At 46.6% G+C, this 18,337-nt stretch overlaps 1 protein-coding gene across 18 annotated transcripts in view; it reads left to right on the forward strand.

Moving 5' to 3' along the window:
• TBC1D16 (TBC1 domain family member 16) overlaps positions 1 to 18,337 on the forward strand; it is a 41,851-nt gene that overhangs the window by 12,180 nt on the left and 11,334 nt on the right. For 8 of the 18 annotated variants that reach the window (XM_065563785.1, XM_005283004.5, XM_005283001.5 and 5 more), the window contains one exon: positions 1,341 to 1,971. The exons of 8 other annotated variants lie outside the window; for them this stretch is intronic. In XM_065563785.1, the coding sequence (XP_065419857.1) occupies positions 1,341 to 1,971 (631 nt within the window). Of the gene's footprint in view, positions 1 to 1,340; positions 1,972 to 17,307; positions 17,379 to 18,337 lie in introns of those variants that run through there. 2 more of the 18 variants (XM_042840936.2, XM_065563789.1) reach the window with 1 other exon arrangement.

Raw genomic sequence — 18,337 nt, forward strand, 5'->3', positions numbered from 1 at the left:
CAAATATTGGTTTGCGTTAGACTTGTGTGTGTGACTATTTTGGGTTGGCTTTCCAGGAACCTTCTAGTGCCCTAGCTATGCTAGGGCAAATACTCAGGAGTAACCAGTGTTTAGCGCCCACATAGAATGGGGATAATTAAACAGTGCAAATCTGACATGAAAGTCTGTAATTCAAAATTCACTCTTGATTAGTTGCATAACTCACCCAATCGGGTTGAAAGGAGGGCATGTGATTTCTGTAGCTACCCGGCCCAGAAGGTATTTGGCAGATGAAATTCAATGTTGATAAATGCAAAGTAATGCACGCTGGAAAACATAATCCCAACTATACATATAAAATGATGGGGTCTAAATTAGCTGTTACCACTCAAGAAAGAGATCTTGGAATCATTGTGGATAGTTCTCTGAAAACATCCACTCAGTGTGCAGCGGCAGTTTAAAAAGTGAACAGAATGCTGGGAATCCTTAAGAAAGGGATAGACTATAAAACAGAAAATATCTTATTGCCTCTATATAAATCCATGGTACACCCACATCTTGAATACTGCCTGCAGATGTGATCGCCCCATCTCAAAAAAGATATATTGGAATTAGAAAAAGTTCAGAAAATGGCAACAAAAATCATTAAGGGTATGGAACAGCTTCCGTATGAGGAGAGATTAATGAGATTGGGACTTTTCAGCTTGGAAAAGAGACGACTAAGGGGGGATATGATTGTATAGACCTCTATCATGACAGGTGTGGGGAAAGTAAAGAAGGAAGTGTTATTTACTCCTTCTCATAACACAAGAACTAGGGGTCACCAAATGAAATTAATAGGCAGCAGGTTTAAAACAAACTAAAGGAAGTGTTTTTTTCACACAATGCACAGTCAACCTGTGGAACTCCTTGCCGGAGGATGTTGTGAAGGCCAAGACTATAACAGGCTTCAAAAAACAACTAGATAGGTCCATCAATGGCTATGCCAGAAGCTGGGAATGGGCGACAGGGGATGGATCACTTGGTGGTTCCCTGTTCTGTTCATTCCCTCTGGGGCACCTGGCATTGGCCACTGTCTGAAGACCAGATACTAGGCTAGATGGGCCCTTGGTCCAACCCAGTATGTCCATTCTTATGTTCTTATTCATAAGCCATTTGCAGATTCAAGGGATTATTTGCAAATAATGAATATTTGAGAGTTTCACAGTCTGTTTGCAGATGGAGGAGAAATCTGCCAAATGACTGGATTGCTTTAGCCCAGCTGTATTGGCAATGGAGGGGGGCAGGGGCTAAAAATGGCTGATAAATGTCCTGAGAATACAGTTTAAGTCCTAACCGGTTGGTCCTGTGCTCTCTTGAAGGCTATTTATGCTTGTACATGGAGAAAGATGAGCTCCTTGGTACCACGCTTATCCTTGCCTGGGTCCCAAACTCCCGTATTCAGAGGCAGGATGAAGAAGCCCTGCGCTATATCACCCCTGAGAGCTCCCCGGTCCGTAAAGCTCCCCGCAAGCGTGGCCGCCACACTCAGGGGTTTGGCACCGTCCAGCAGGCTTCCCCAACCGATCAGAAACGAGCAGTAATTCCGAAAGACGACGAGATCTTGGCTGTGTCTCAGCTTGTCAGAGATGTGGCTCACCTCGGCTCCCCTTCTGAAGAAGGGGAGAAGCTGTCTCAATGTTGCCTGGCAACTGACGGTACCCACAACTCCTCACAGCCTGCCCACAGTGACTCAGGAATCTTATCGACAATCAGTTCTCAGGAGGAGCAGAACAGATCGGAGTTGTCAGTGGAGGGGACAGAGGAAGGGCTGGACTGCAGGCTAGAGCAGGGGGAGGACGAGGGCTCCTTGGAGCTGTTTGCTGATGATGTGAGCAGGGATAGTACTTTTGACTCTGATTCTGATGCCTTCTCCTCCCCGTTCTGCCTCTCTCCCATCAGCGAAGCCCTTGGGGAAGGCAGCAGCTCTGTGTTTCTGGATAATGAAAGCAGGTGAGTTTGTCACATTTTTACAGCTTCCTGGTGGGTGGGGTGGGGTGGAGGTGAAAGGAGGCTGACGGCTTAAGAACATAAGGAAGCTAATGCGCTTAAAAGAGGCATTGAGCTCAGTTTAGCTGCTCTTGCATTGGGTTCGCTTTAATCCCCCTTCTCAGTGTTTTATCCCCTTCCTTGACATCTAACTTGTAAAGCCTTTGGGGAAATGCCCTGAGTTGGCCAGTCCCCGTTCTGCTTATTGGAACCTTCAGGCTCTTCCACCCTTCTGTGCCCATAAACTCATTCTGCAGGCTCGCACTGAGTCACCTGGCGCGTGAACCTGCCTGTCTGCCGCGGGTCTGTCGCTATGGGAAGGGGTTCTCACAGCAAATTCTTTGGTGGCCTCAGAGTGCGGCTACCAACTCTCACCGGCGGCTGCACTGATGCTTTCCTAAAATACTTCATCAACTTTAGGAAAAACAATTAAATGTGCACAGATTCACATCCAAGTCATTGCAATGTATATTTGTAGGGTTTTTTGGCAGATTTGGTAACAAAAATAATGCTGCCTCCCCCTTTGCCCCCCCTCCAGGGCTTAGTGGGTCCTGGGGCTTGCTGAGAGGTGATATTTGTATATTTGTTAATATCACAGCACACTTAGTAGCACTGGGAGCCTGTGAAAAGTGATATTAACAAGCATGCAAGTATCACTTTTCACAGCAGACTTGCTAGCTGAGGCTAGGTCTACACGGGGGGGGGATCGATTTAAGATATTCGCGTAGCTGAATTCGACGTATCCTATTCAACTTACCCCGCTGTGAAGACAGCGGCAAATTGACCGCCGCGGCTCCCCCGTCGACGGCGCTTACTCCTCTTGATGAAGTGGGAGTACGCGCGTCGATTCAGGGATCAATTTATCCGTCTAGATGAGATGCGATAAATCGATCCCCGAGAGATCGATTTCTACCCAAGGATCCGGGCGGGTAGTGTAGACTAGTCCTAAGTGATACTTGCATGTTAGTTAATCACTTTTCTCAGGAAGCCCCAGGACCCATTAAGTCCTGGATGGGGGGCAAAGGGGGAGGCAGCAAGGGCCTGGTGGGATGGATGTGGGGCCGGGGAAGGCAGCAGGGGCCCGGGGCGATGGGGGTGGGTGATGAGCCCCACTGTTGTGTGGCCAGAGCCAGGGCCTGGTGTCTGCTGCCATGTGGCCAGGACCGGGGCTCAGTGCCCGCAGCCAGAACCCGGAGCTGGGGACAGGAACTGTGTGGCTGGAGCCAGGGATTGGAGCCACAGCTGGAGATGTGGGTCAGCGCCCAGGGCTGGTACCTGCTGCTGCACGGCCAGAACCTGGAGCTGGGTGCCAGAGCCCAGGAGTGCGCGGCTGGAGCCAGGAGTCAGCGCTGCCGCTGTGTGGCTGGAGACAGCGCTCACTGCCATGTGGCCAGGGCAAGGGGTCAGCACCCAAGGCCAGTTCCCACTACCGCGTGGCCGGAGCCCAGGACCAGAGCTGTGGGTCAGTGCCTGGTGCCGCACAGCTGGGGCAGGGGTCAGTGCCAGGGGCTAGGGCCATGTGGCTGGAGTCCGGGGCCAGAGGCCTACTGAAGCTCCGCGGCTGGAGCCGGGGGCTGGCGCCCAAAGCCCCGTGTTTGGAGCCAGCTGCCATGCAGCTGGGACTGGGGGTCGGCGCCTATGGCCAGCACCTGCCACTGCGTGGCTGGAGCCTGGGTCTGGAATCAGAGGCCGGAGGCTGAAGCCTCACAGGCAGAAGCCAGGGTCGTGTGGCCAGAGCCGGGGGGGAGGAAGAGGGTCAGTACCCGCTGCCCCGTGGTCAGAATCCAAGGCCGCATGGCCAGGTTGCTGAAGTCCCGCTGCTGGAGCCTGCCACCCAAACCCCCTCCTCCAACGTGGGTCAAGAACTCACCTTGCTCTTGCAGCGTTGTGCCCCCCTCTCTCCAGAGGCAGTGCAGGGCGCCGCATCCAGGAGCAACAAGGAGGGAGGGGCCGATGCTTCTCCCCCATCACCACCCAGGAGGCTGTCATGGGTGGACGAAAAGCCCCTGGTGGCCACGTGCAGCCACGGTGTCCACATTTGAGAAATGTTGATCTAGATGGGATCCGGTCCTCCTCAGGAGTGCCTGTTTGGGGATGAGGAGGACACCTTGGCACTGAATTAATGACTTGAATGCTCCTGCATCCTTGCTGTACATTGCACTAGCACTGGACAATATTTCATGTCTCTCTGGCCTGTATTCTCTGTAGTCACTCCCACCCTTCAGCCGTGGTGGGGCTGTATGTGCCACAGTCTCGAGGCACAACTAGGCTAATGTAAGGATACCGCTGTGATTTAAAACTGCCCTGGAAACTGGGTTCACATCATCCTTTGTCTCTCAAAAATGCCCAGAATTTATGCAAACTTGTAGGTTGGACAGATTTTGCCACTTTCCTTTATGGGATGATCTGAAACCCTGAAAACAGCCAGGGCTTATAAAGGAAGTGTCACGTCAATTGTAAGTCTAGCTGCACTCCCAGAGCCACTGCGTGAAGATCCAGTGGTCTGAGCAGTTCATGCGCACTCTGCATTTGGTCTGTACCGTAAGTAACTGCAGGTCTCCAAGGTTGTCCGGGATGGAGCTGTAGATTGGATCAACGGAATGTGATTAAATAAAAGCTCTAGAGTAGTGCAGCAGCATGCAGCTGTCTGGCATGTGTGATCCATCCTGCTGGTGAGGGCACCTTCATGTGGCCACAGGGTTGTACTGCATGCAGGTGCATGACCTGCCCAGAGCAGATTTAGCGTGGTTCTTCAGGTCACATGGAAGAACTGGGTTAGTCTGAAAACTTGTGCATCTTCACAGGGTATCCTGCACTGTCCCTTGCCCCTTTTGACAGTCAGCATGTTGTCGGATTTCTTACGCTACATACAGTATTTGGGATTAAAATGAAGCTGTTAAACATATTTTGAAAAACACTTCCCCTATTCATAACACACACAACACTTTGGATTATTAAATATCACCATTTTTAATAATCTAACTTGGTTCTGTACGTTTACTCCATGTCCTTCGCTCAGCTTGAATGATGAAAATAGATTTGTTGGCTGCACTTGTTATCAGGAGGTTTCCAGTTATTTTCATGTTCAAGTTCTTTCACCCTAGCACAGTGCTGCAATGTCTAGGATTTTACATGCGTTATTGCATTTTCTTCCATTGGGGGCGGGGGGGTTAAAGTTCCATAGTCTTGATGGGTCTTAAAAAATGGAAACACCTCAGTTAGTCTTGAACGTGTAACAGCTTCTTTTTAAACAAAGCCTACAGCTGTCAGCTGGAGCCTATAGGAACTGGCTTTGCCCCGTTGAAAGAAGTGACGCTACTAAGATGACATTCCAGTTTCTCTTTTAGAAAGCCGTTTTCTGTCAGGACAATGTCTGCATAAACCTATGAGGAATTTGCATTTATTTTCAATGCTTGTAGTCACTTGGTGATGACATCTCTGCTCCTGGCATTACACAGAACTGTTGCAAAAAAACCATCATGTTGTAAGGTTGCCCAGGCCAAATCTCGGTTGAATTTGGCCTAAAATGTAGGCTTCTTAAAAGCAGGTTCTCACAAAACCTAAGTTCAATGAAAGTGCATCCATTAATACTTCTCCGTTTCAGTGGAAAGTTTTAAAAACAAAAAATATTTCTTCAATTTTACCTGTTTAATGTATATGCTCTTCTGTAACACTCATCACTACAGTACGTCTTCCAACAATTATTGACTTAATCCCACAGATTGAAGTAGGAATGAATGATCCCCGTTTTACAGATGGGGACAGAAGTACAGTGAGATCGTGTTGCACCCAAACTCTGAGCCCACAGCTCAGAAATCCTGATCCAGTGCCTTAGCCACAAGACTGTATTTTCTAAACAGAGCTGCGTTTTGCTAGGGCTCCAGACCCTGAGATGAAATTGACTAGACAGAGACCACAAACAGTTAAAATTTCACCTCCCAACTGAAATTCAAAAAATAAACAAATAGTGAAAAGTCAGAGTTTTCAAATTCGTTCAGCATTAGTAATCTCAGGCAGAGATAGTGATAAGGAAGGAAACATGATTTATTTTAACTTTGTTTTGCCTCTGAATTGCCACGGCATTTCTTACAGGGCCTGTCAATTAATCTAGCTCGCGTGAGCCATCTGGTGGCTAACCCAAAGTACTTCTGCCGATCGTTCAAAAAAGCAGTGGCGACCTTTTAAAGACACTGCTGAAACAGGCATGTTTCCTTATCTGGCACTGATTTAAGAAGCCTTTGGCAATGCAAGTGGCACTGGCAGGTGACTTGCAGCAGATCAATAAAACATGGATATTTCATTGTTTGGGGTTGACAGGCTTCTGTCTAATCCATCAGTTCGTATGGCACCTTGCTCCTCACTGTGGCACTGTCTTAAAGCACACTCCCTGAAAACTGCTAACTAAAATTTTCCATGGGAAACTTTTTGAAAATCTTGTTAGGCAGCATTCTCCTGTGTGCTTCCTGCATTTGCTCCCTGTTTTTGTTCCTAGAGTGTCATGCATGAAAATGGGCTCCTTGTTTCTGAATTTCCTCTGCTTGCTGTTCCCTATCTGAGTCAGAATGAGAGTGTAGATAAAATTCCCATTGTTGGCAGACTCATCCTTTTCTGAAGAGGAATAAATGTCTCCCGTTATCTTTTTTTTTTATTTTTTATTTTTTCCTTCCCTTGGTTTTGGGTTGTTTTCATGAAGATTCTGTGCCTTTCCTGAGATCACTTCACAAAGCCAAAGGGATACATGTCACAGGTTCTGTCCAATCACAGTCCCCCCACAGCAGTCAGTGAATGTGATGTTGTTTAGGAGAGGTGTTAGGAATAAGCAGCAGGTGCCCCCAGACTCCTTAGAACTCTGATGAACTAGGCGAAACACTTGCTCATCCAGAAGTGATGGGTGTGATGCCATAATTATTGGGTAAAAGTCTATGGCCTGTGCAGGAATTACTGGGCGAGGTTTTCTGGCCTGTGTTGTACAGGGAATTGGACTGGGAGAGCACAGTGATCCATTTGGGCCTTAAAATGGATGAAACCCAGAGAGGGTGGGAGGTGGGTAGTCTCAGAATGTATAAAGTGCACAGGCTGGATGCATTCTGGGGAAGGATCGCTTCAGGAGGTTTCATTGAAGCGAAGATTTAACAGAAGAGACGGAATCTCCAAGTCATTGCAGAGGCTGGGCAGAACACGTTTCACATAAGGAGTACAGTGCATCTTTCAAATGCAGCCGCCTTAAAGCATGCAGCCTGGAGCGTCCCTGTGATAACACAGCCTCATGCTAAGGAAGACCCTACAGTAACGTGCTGGTGTGTGCAGAATGGGAGTGGGGAGGGAGAGGAATAGGTTAGAGGCATTTTAGCTTCAGCGTGAACCTTTAAACAGCAAACTGATTTTTTTTAAATGACTGTAAATTAGGAAAAGTGCCCAGTGTTAAATAAACTGTTTGCTTCTCAGTTTGCAGAGCTGTCAGGAATCCCATGGAGTGGTTGATGCTTTCACCTGAGTTGCAAAATTCCTCAGGCTAATAGTGAGGGGGAAAGTGGACTCCTTTCTGTACACATTCTCAGCTCTCTTTTGGTGGAGCCTGGCACCTGCTCTTGTGTGAGGTGCTCTCGTGAATTTGGGGAGCTGCTCTCTGCTCAGACTGCCAGCGCTCTCCGTATTCACATGCCTACAGGGAGATGTTCAGTGCAGGAGCTGCCAAAAATAATGATAGTTCTTTAAGGGACTTCATTTGGTGGTGGCAGCATTGGAATTGTTTTTAACTAGTTCTCTTCTTCCTTTCCTCCCTTGTTCCTCATACCCTGCCACTCCACCATTATTCCTGGGTTAGATGTCGGGGAATGTTGTCTCATCTTTCAAAGGGAACTGAGTCAGGACTCCTGGGTTCTGATCCGAGCTCTGCCCTGACTTATTGTGTGGCCATGGGCAAGTTACTTAGCCTCCATTTCCCTGGCAATAAAGATGGGTTTATTGTACCTCCCTTCATCTTAGTGGTTGAGTTGCATTTGACTCTTCTATACAATGTCTTTTAGCCAAAGTTCTCAATGTTGCTTTAACTGACGGTTAGGCCAGTTCTGGACTGTTGAGTTGTTACTGGATTTTGTGCTGTGTGTTGTAACTGGGATTTTCTGTGCCTTGCCACAATAACTCCCAGTTAACAGCAGGTTCCCCTAGTAATGGATGGCAGCACTACTAGAAAATTTCCACACTTGTGATGAGCTGCAGTCACTGGAGTTTGCAAAGGAACTTGAAACTGGTTGTGGGGACAGTTGTTGGCCTCAGTTCTCACTGACTTAAAGATGGAGTGGCCATACTGTGGAATTGTCTCCAGTGGATTGCACGGGTGGAATTCAAGGCAACAATTAGCTATGCAATTAGAAGTCAGTTACCAATTCTGCTGATGCATGAGCCGGAATATACTCCAGTTCACCCTTCCATCGCTGTGTGTGTGTGCTGTGCAGGACTGGCAAAAATATCTAGTGTTCTATGTTAGCCACTGAAAGCAGCAGATCTGACTCTGATACACACCCATCAGATTGCATCTGTAAGAAGCTGCCGTTTTTACACAGCCAGTTTTCATAGTAGAACTGCGCTGTAGCTTAGTTCTCGGAGGTCCTAGACAGACATAAGTTCAGAGAGGAAACAAAACTCTTCTCTCAGACAGTCTGGGGGGAACACACAACACAAGGAAAAGGCTCCGCGGGAGTCCTGCTTGATGCAATTTTTACAGATTTGTTGCACATCCTGTTGTTAAGCCTCTTCCCTGGGATTTAATCAATACGCTATTTGGTGAGCGGGGGAGCTGCCGAGTGACTGAGGCCAGCTGCTGGAGCTGGTGGTAACAGAGTGCAGTGTTGCATCATGTTGTTTTGCCAGCTCACCTGAGAGGCTTGTTGCTGTTCAGGCCTCTGCAGAATAAAGCAAAAGCAAAAATTACAGGACAAATGAGCTGAAATGAATGAGAATTGGCGGAATTTCTGAAGTCTGCAGGGGGCTGGGCTTCATCTTCCTGGATTGGAGCCCCAGCCTCACTGCTACAATTTCTTACAATTGTGGGGACTGATCTCTGTATTCAAACCCTCCTGCAACCTATTGCAGCATCTTGTGTCATGGATGTAAGCCTGGGGGATGAGCCTGTGGGGAAGGACAGCTGGCTGCCAAGCTTCCGCTGCTTTGGGCGCTTCTCGCTCCCCAGCGTGTCACCCTGGAACTTGCTGGAGTTTACAAGTAAAACCTCCGTCTGAAGAACAAGTAGCTCCATCCCCACTCAGGACCTCTGCAGAAATATCCAGAAGCTGTTGCTCCACTGAAATTACAGCCTTTTTATTTTTCCCTCCCTTTGATTTGGAGAGGTGTTGAACAGAGTCAAGTGCTTGGAAGAGTTTGGCTAATAATAATAATACCAGCTCTTCTAGCGCATTTCCTCCATAGATCTCAGAACCCTTTAAAAAGGTCAGTCTCGTTATCCCCGTTTTACAGATGGGGAAACTGAGGCACAAGGCGGTGAGGTGACTTGGCCCCGGTCACTCAGAAGGTGAGCGGCAGAGCTGAAAGTATAACCCAGATCTCCCAAGTCCCAGTCCAGCGTTCTAGCCACTAGTCAACACTGCCTCCCCACTGGCTAACCAGCAGCAATTAGTGGTGGTGCTCCGGGCAATAACACCAAGAAGGTGGGACAAATCCAAGAGAGGGAAAGGCTAGAAGGCTCCATCTTGCCCTGTATAAATATTTAAACAGCAGGAGGATTAATTTGGGTAGACCTTTTTTCACTTGGCTTTGCTGCCGGATTTCTGTGGAAGAGAATAGATTGACAACTTCTAACTGAACATCATTGAGAGAGGGGAGGGACTCTTAGCTTGAGACTTTAGTTAAGGAATGTGCAGAAAGAGCAGATGAGCTCCTAAGAAATACAGGTCCTGTGCACATGCCAAAAGCCGTAATAAAGCATCGGGCAAGAAGAACAGAACCCCGAGGAGATGCCAGCGGACTGCCTGGCATGCCTTCCAAAGCTTTTCCGGAGATGTCAGCAGCTCATTTAAAAATAGCGCTAACTCTGGCTTTGAAAATTAACTTTGTCTCTTCACAATTAACACACTTGCTTTGAATGAGCAGATTGTGTGGTGACCAGGTTTTCAGCCCCTTTGTGTTTTCCCTCTGCCATCTTTGTCCCAAAGGCTCTGCTGAGAGGCAGTTCCCAAGGAGACACCTCACTCACCGAGGGCATCTCTGGAAACCAACCAGACTCTGCCCCAGCCCTTGGCTCTAAAGTTCCCTTGGCCTTGGCGGTTAGCCCTGACGGGTGGAGGGAATTCAAAGTGTCCATTGCCAGTGCCAGAGGGTCGAATGCACATTGCGTGTTGGCGAGCACGCTGGCGAGTTCTCGGCGGCGCGGGGGAGGGTGGGGGGAGCATGTCGATCTGCTGCCCTGCACTATAATCCCTGTCTGCCCAGAGTTTGGCAGCAAATGCCAGCCTGTGCCTAAAATAATGAAAACTAGTGCTTTATTTTTAATGGCCCTTTTAAAAAAACAAATACTGCCCCTGTAGGTTAGCTGTAGAAGTCAGCAAGCAGAGGTCTTTGTGTGACCAGCAGATGGCAGACTTTTCCCAGCACAGCCAAAGCAAGGTGAACTGGCTTCTGCCTGAGATGTGCCCTATCTGCTCAGCTCCTCCCCACACCTGCTTCTCTCATACACGGAAATGTAACCAATATGATCATTTGAGAGGCAAGAAAATGATGCGTGTCACTAGAGTGGGGCCAAGCAGGCGCCTGTCAGAATTAGGCTCCAAGTTTTAGCTACCTTCCAGCATGGCCCATCTGCTGCTTACCTTTGTTCTCAGCAGCTGGAGGAACATCATGTCTCACTCTCTGTGTAACCATCACTGCTGCTCACATCCACCTTCGAACTAATGCAGAGAGCTGGCCCTGCCTCTCCGTCAGGAAGATCACCTGCACACACCATCTCTTGGTGGATCAAAGAAAACCTTGCGTAAAGTGCCTAGCATGGTGCTGCTGCTGCAGAACCACGTCTCGGGGGACGTGGCCTCTGACCTTTCCCCTTCTGAGAAACCAGGACTGAGAGATCTGAAGCATCTGGCTGCCTTCAGATCAAGGACAAGGGAAAAACATTGGCTTCCTTTCTCTCCCATAAGGCACAGTGGGAGGACACACATGACACATCTAAAGGTCTTGGCTTTTAGAAGTGTAAGATATGCATTTAGGTACCAGGGTGCATTTTGAATGAGTATAGTGTACTGTTCTTAAAGTGCAGTTCTTACCCCTCGCGTCTGATGTGCGGCACCTGCTGCTATTCCGGTCCTGAGTAGAAACCGCCACTTGGGCCAGATAGTGTTATGTGAACAAATGACCAAATTATTCACTTCCATAGTACAACTGAAATGTTGAGTTCCAGTATTTGTGTTCTAAAGCCCCATGTCCTCGGAGTGACAGGTGCCTTTCCCACATGTTTGGCATATCCTAGGAAGTAAGAACCACTTAAGGAGCTTTGCTTTTCCTGCATTGCCTTCTGGCAAAATAACCTTTCCCCGGGGGCAAAAGAGATGGTTTCCTATAAACATCTGAACAGGCTCAGGGAGATGTGCAGTTCTTCTGGAGTCCAAGCCATTCACGCCATGGGTGCTTTCTTCAACAAACAGCTAATCTGTAGGAGGCATAGGTGGGATCCCACTTTAGCTAATGAAACTTCCGGCTTGTCTACATACAGCTTTTGTGGTGCTATAACTATACTGGCTTAGAAACACATTGTCATTATGAGAATAAGCTCTAAGCTCTTGCATACTGCTATAACTTCATCCACACGAGGGAACTGCACCACTTTAACTGTATCTGTTTCTAAAGTGATAGAGCAGTACAAAAACGGTGAGTAAACTACCCCTTACTAAAGCAGATCCATGTTTGTCAGCAAAAGGAGCAAATTTGGATCCCCTTGAGGGGTCCAATGGGGCCATGTGCACAGTTGCCCATAGGAGGAGCGGAAACCATGTGGTGCTATTGGATCCCACAAGGATGTGCTTTGAGAAGCCGAGCCTGCTAGGTGGGATTAGGAAAGGGCAGCTGTACCAGCTTGTTGTAAGAGGCCTTACAATAAAATGAGTGTTTCCAGGTAATTGGTGGTACTATGATTGTTAGTAGTGTTATGGTGACACCCAGAGACCCTAATCTAGACTGGAGATAAACTGGTCTTGTGAGGGAGGATTGCTTTACCTGAGCCAGAACAACAAGGGTCCTTTCTAAATGTACAGCGGCAACGTAGCTATCACCTTGGCTAGTCCTTGCAATAATAACAATATTAAGCACTTACAATAGCCCTCCACAACAACCTTTTAGTCAGCTGTCTTCTCCCCCCCCGACCACCTCCCCTTCTGCCACCTCAGAGAAACGTTTCCCCCTGGGAAGTCGCTCACATTGTTTTGTAATGGCAGTAAGATTCTCTCCGGGTGAGGCTGGCTGTGCTAACTTTGGGGCAGCCGCAGCACAGAGCCTGGAGAGTTGATCTGTCAGTAGAAAGTCCTTCTGAATTCCTATTTCATTGCTTGGAGCCAAGAATATAAGAACAGAGATAATTTTCGGGGCTTTCAGGGGGCTGGGGTTTTGAAGGCTTGTTTGTAATTAGCATAATTAGTTGACAGTTTTATTTTTGCCTGGATGGAACTGTGGGGGGAAAAAAACCAACACCAGAATAATCCATTGATTTAAAAACAAAAAAAAAAACAAAAAAAATTCCTAAGAACTCTCCCCTTTTCCAGGCTGCTGTGGGCTGAAAGGTAAACGTTCTTCTTTGGGCTTTGCTGAGAAATCACTTTTTCCATCTCAGGAACTTTGTGTTACATTTTGATTAATTTATTAATGAGTTAAAGCCCTGGCCTGAGGTGCCCCTACTCTGTATGGAATGTTGGCAAAATCTGTCATTCAGCTTTTGAAATACTTCCCTTTAAAACAAAGGTAAAGTTTACATCACTGAATAGCATAAATTATTTGTTATGTTTGGTTTTTCAGGTACTGTGTGTTTTTTTTTTTATTCCTAAACATCAAACTGTTAGCCCTGCCACTATTACCCACTACAGAGAAAGTCTTTGCTTTGGTTTTACCTAAGCAGACTTCACCTGTTCATCAGTCTGATCTTTGGAAAAGGTTACTTGTGTTTAAGCGTGTGTATGTGTATATTAAATTCTGCAATGTGATTGGATCCACTACAAACTCCTGATGTTTTTTCCTTCCCATTTAAATTCAAAACCATTAACTCAAGAATTGTCAATTTTTGTCTTCCTCTTGTTTATTGTATAGTAGCTAGGAGCCCTGTTGAAGATCACCCTGGCTGGTCTCATAATGCCCATATTGCCAGCCAGAACCACTCTGCTTCCCTCCAACTCACTACTAGTTCATCACAGTAAGAATTAGTAGGCAACAAAGCCTCCAGTGTAGTTAGCCCTCTTGCTCGACTGTTTCTATTGCGCTCGGGCAGGAAAGGAGCACCCCTGTACTGCTGTGGAGGGAGCTGCTTTCTCAGCCTTGCAGATTTGCTTTTACATAAAAAGATTCTGGGTGATAAGGCACCGGCTGCAATGTGTGTTCTCCCGAGCTCTGGGCATTCTGCGTGTTCAGAGAGGAAAAGCTGCTGGAGAGAAATGTGCACTTAGACCAAACTAAACTGTTTGATCTTTGCTCCTCAGGAACAAACCTATTGTGCTGATCAAAAGGCAGAGTGGCACAGTCAGGTTTCCTTTCGTCCTTTTTGCTGCACTGTACTGACACGCTTTGTCATGCTTGTGTTCGTGGTGTTTAACACTAAGGCAAAACCCCATCCCTGATCTTACTGCTAGGCTTTGACTACACTACACAGCTGTGTCGCTAAGAGTCGGGCAGTGTAGCCGCTGTTCGTCGGCACTTTTGCCGACAAAATACTTCCACCCCCAACAAGTGGCGTTTGTGTTGTCGACAGGAGAGCGCTCCTGCAGACAATGCGCTGTTCACACTGACACTTGCCACGGCAAAACTTTTGTCTTTCGGGGGGCGGGGAGGCTTTAGCACCTCTGAATGACAAAACTTTTGTCGTTCAATTGCCAGTGTAGCCCTAGCCTTAGTGTCTCGTGGGCAGAGGAACGGGAAGGGAGACTGTAAAAGCTGCTGCCTTCTCCTGTGGTCTGTGCAGATGAAGTGATCTAGTTGCAAGGCGTCATTCTTCGTTTCTCTCCCTGTTTGGTGAGGAGCAGATGCCAGTGTAGTCAAACTATAAACGGCTCGTGCTCTGGACCTGTTTAATAATAACACAGCTTTTAAAAGTGGTGTTGAATCCACCCCCTGGCACTGAGTTTCAATGGGAAAAATTATTTTTCATAATCATTTATTTTCCCTTTACGCTGCGCTAAGCAAAGCCCATTTGTCAGTAGTGTCGGGCTCCAACTTGGTCTCCGATGACCTCTGCAGCTGTGATTGGCAGCCTCTCTTGTCAGGAAAGAACTTACGCTTGTAAGCTAGGACTGAGCAGAACAAATGCCATAGGACAGCTTCAGCTCCCTCGAGGACAAAGGCTAAAAAGGTGAAAGAAGTGCAATTACAGGAGGTTTCCAGCACAGAAAGTTAATTAGCTACTAAATAGCATTTAGCGCAGTTCAGTGTGGGGAAATTTATGTTTCGAAAGCAAACAGATCAATGGAAAGCTTATGGAACAAGGTTTCAGAAAATCCACGTTGGCGTTTGAGCACTTTGCTGTGATGTCTTATGAAGTCTCTACCAAAGACCATGTGGATTTACCTAGTGAGTGAGAGACTGACAGTCTGCTGTTTCCCCACATGCTCACATGTGTGTCCTTGTGTGTCTATGTATGTTTATTTTGACATAAACTTAAAAAATCACAGTAAAGAAAATAATTATTTATTTTAACCATTTGCAGAGATCAGTGTGAACTGAATCTGCACAAGTGTTTTGAGATTATGCAAAGCTTTTTGGATCTGTTCCAGATCTTATCAGCCTAAGGATGACCTTAGTGCAGGTTTTAACCTAGTTACTACTCCCTGCCAACCAGGTCTGAATGAATTTTTAAAAAATTGCGGAGACACTGTCTTGTGGCTCTGTTTCAGTGAGAGAGTTTTGTGACAGTTTTAGCATTTCCAGAACAGTGTGCCCATCACAGTTCTGGAGTCCTTCCTCTGAGCACTGTTCCCAACAAGCAAAAGTATGAAGTCAGATCTGATTCGTTTCTGATTACTAATCTCTCCCCACTGCATATCTCGCATTTATAATTTCATTAACAATTTTTACCGACTTGCCACTGTATCGTTCATAAAAGACACGTTTTATCAGAACAGTTGCTCTTGGGTTCCTGGTGTCTGAGGCCATTCACCTGGGCTTGAGAGTTACTACATCCAGTCTTTGGAAGTTGGTTCAGGATGTCTGGGGGCTATTACTAGTAACTGGCTGATTTGCAACGATAGGTACCATAGACATTGCAGCCAGTGATACTGCCACAAGATTCTTCACCTCATTAGAAGGACCTAGAGAGCAGGCTGGGGAGGGAGAGGAGCCGGTAGGCAGAGCCACCAGATACCTTGGTGGGGATTGGGGATGGTTTTACTCAGATCTGCCACCAGACACTCATCTGTCATGATACTCCCCTCATGTTTGGAGCTGACACTCCACAAGGAAAGTTTTAGGCTAGAGGGGTGGGGATGGGTTGGACGCCTACAAGAAACGAGCCATCCAGAGATTGGTCGTAACAAGAGAATAGATTGGAATCCAGGGGTGCATTGTGTCAGCCTCTGTAACCACACAATTGTATTACTGTAACCTCTGTCACCCTTCCCTCTCTGTTACGCTTGTTACACCTTTAAGTTAGCCCCTGCCTCAAAGAGCTTATGAACTATCTTCCTGTGTGTTTGTGGAAGGCCTTGCATAGTGGGGCCCTGATCCTGGTTAGGAACTTCGGGTGTTACCACAACAGAACTAAATCTGGCTTTATATCACACTACGCTGTCGGTGTCTGTGTGCTTTACAAGACGGTGAGTAGTGGTATGTTCTGCTGACATCATGTGCCCAAAACTAGCTCATGCGTAGCTTTGGACTGGGTGGTTGCCTTGCATAGTCTGTCCCGAAGGGTTTTGGACACAGAAATGGGTGGAATGTGTACGCAGTTAATCACGAATTACTCAAAATAAAATATTTGTGGCAGTGCATCACCACCTGATATTTCTAACTAACAAGAAGGAGGCTTGTTTTGAGGCAGAGGAGCAAAGAGACTTAAGGAAGGAGAAGAAGCTTAAGTGAAATCATGAATGTGTCTGTTCCAATGGGTTTCCTGCCTTAGGTTTTGCTAATGCTGCTGAAAAAGTGTTTGGTTTTTCTCCAAGTCGTTACATTTCATGGATCATAGCACTGGTTTTGACTTGTTTTGACTGCAGTGTGTTGCAAATCAAGTGTGTCTCTCTAATTATTGGATCCTATAAGCTAATATCTCCCTGGAATGTTTCTTCAGCTACTTGCTTGTGCTGCTCTTGAAGAGGACAGTCTGGTGCAAGGCTCAGATCTAACAGATCTGGAAATTCTCTACTGACGTCCATGGCTTTTGGGGGTAGTTATAGATGACTCCCAAAAAACAAACTAAACTAACACTGTACCTCTAATATTCAGTCACTGCAAAGGAAAAAAGCAGTCTGAACATTAGATCACTGTTCAAATTGTTACAAAACTGTGACGTCTTTTCAGATGCGTTCATCATTGGGATGTACAAAGGGGACACCATTTATGCTTCTAAACATAAAACATGGAATTGTTTTTTTTTAATTACTAGTCATGTATAATCTGAATCGTTGTTGAATATTTTTGGTATTTTATATACAGTACATCATCCATCCTGTCATTTGTATTAATGTGTGCATTTACCAGCTCCTCTGTTCTCTCTTCGTAGAAGGGGGCTGCGTGTGAGTGTGTCTCCTCATTACTGTTCATATTCTAAAACAGTACAAACATTTCAGAGTCTCCCTTGACTGCACACTTTTGCTGCATGTTGAGGCTCTAAATTGTTGCTCGTTGGTTTTTGTAGTCCAGAGGTGGTAAATCCACACATGCTCTCTGCTTCAGGTCTCCTTTACTGAAGTTGGTTGCATGTTCAAAGTTGTTTCCAGCTGAAATGCCTTCTAAAAACCAGTGACTAATTGCTGTTTGTAAACACTGTCTCTCAGGGTACCTCTATACTTACCAGCTGGTTCGGCGGCAAGCAATCGATCTTCTGGGATCGATTTATCGTGTCTTGTCTAGACGCGATAAATCGATCCCAGAAGTGCTCACCTCCGCCGGTAATCCTGCTCCATGAGAGGAGGAGGCGGAGTCGACGGGGGAGCCTGCCTGCCGCGTGTGGACCTGCGGTAAGTACCTTTAAGTTCGAACTAAGATACTTCGACTTCAGCTACGTTATTCACGTAGCTGAAGTTGCGTATCTTAGTTCGAACTGGGGGCTTAGTGTGGACCAACCCTCAGAAACAATGCCAGAAAATGTGGTGGTGCCAATAGCTATATTTGCAACCAAGATCTCCAGGTGCTAAGTTTGGGAGCAGTTAATTGGATCTCTGTCACAGCAGGTTTTGAATAGTACAGGTAACTGCAACCGGCAGTGCCATGCTTTTTGTATGTGACTTATGATGTTTCTCCAGTTTAGGAGCAAACAGGATGCCCCGTACACATAGTAAATGCTGCATCTCAGCATTGGAGTACTAAGCGTTGATCCTTTGATACTGATGTGTTTGAATGTTGGGGGTTGTTGCTTCTGCAATAAGAAAGCCACACTGGAAAGTGTCTTCATAGTGGCAGGTTCCATCCTCTTGTCTTACTGACCAGTTCATCTTCGCAACGGTTTCAGAACACGTGGTTAGCTCTGCTTAGTTTTTAAACTGCTTTGTCTCATTTCTTCCAGGAAAATCCTATGTAATCAGCTGTGGCTTTAACTGAGTTGCTGCGTAAACACCAGCTGCTTGTTGCAGGCAGTCCAGGGCAGGGTGTCTTATGCCAGGACTTCTTTGCATTGATGTGTGGTATTGTATTTCTAGGAAGCAGTCCATGACACAGATTTATCAGATAAAATAACACTGGATTTTCACAAAACCAAATACCATTAAATCAGGGAAAGCTGCTTGCAGCAAAGGTGACTGTCTCTACTTTTAAGGTAACACTGGAAGGAGCCAGATGCCTTTCTCAGAAACAGTGCTAGCTCCTGAAAAGTGACTTCTGTCAGGGATGGTGCATTTACTTCAGTGAAGACATGTTATCTCTGCTCACGTGATATTGCCGCGTCTTATCCTAAGATCGCAAACCCCCAGATTGGGACAGA

The sequence above is a fragment of the Chrysemys picta genome, chromosome 12, assembly GCF_011386835.1.
Source record: "Chrysemys picta bellii isolate R12L10 chromosome 12, ASM1138683v2, whole genome shotgun sequence".
Taxonomy (NCBI): Eukaryota; Metazoa; Chordata; order Testudines; family Emydidae; genus Chrysemys; species Chrysemys picta.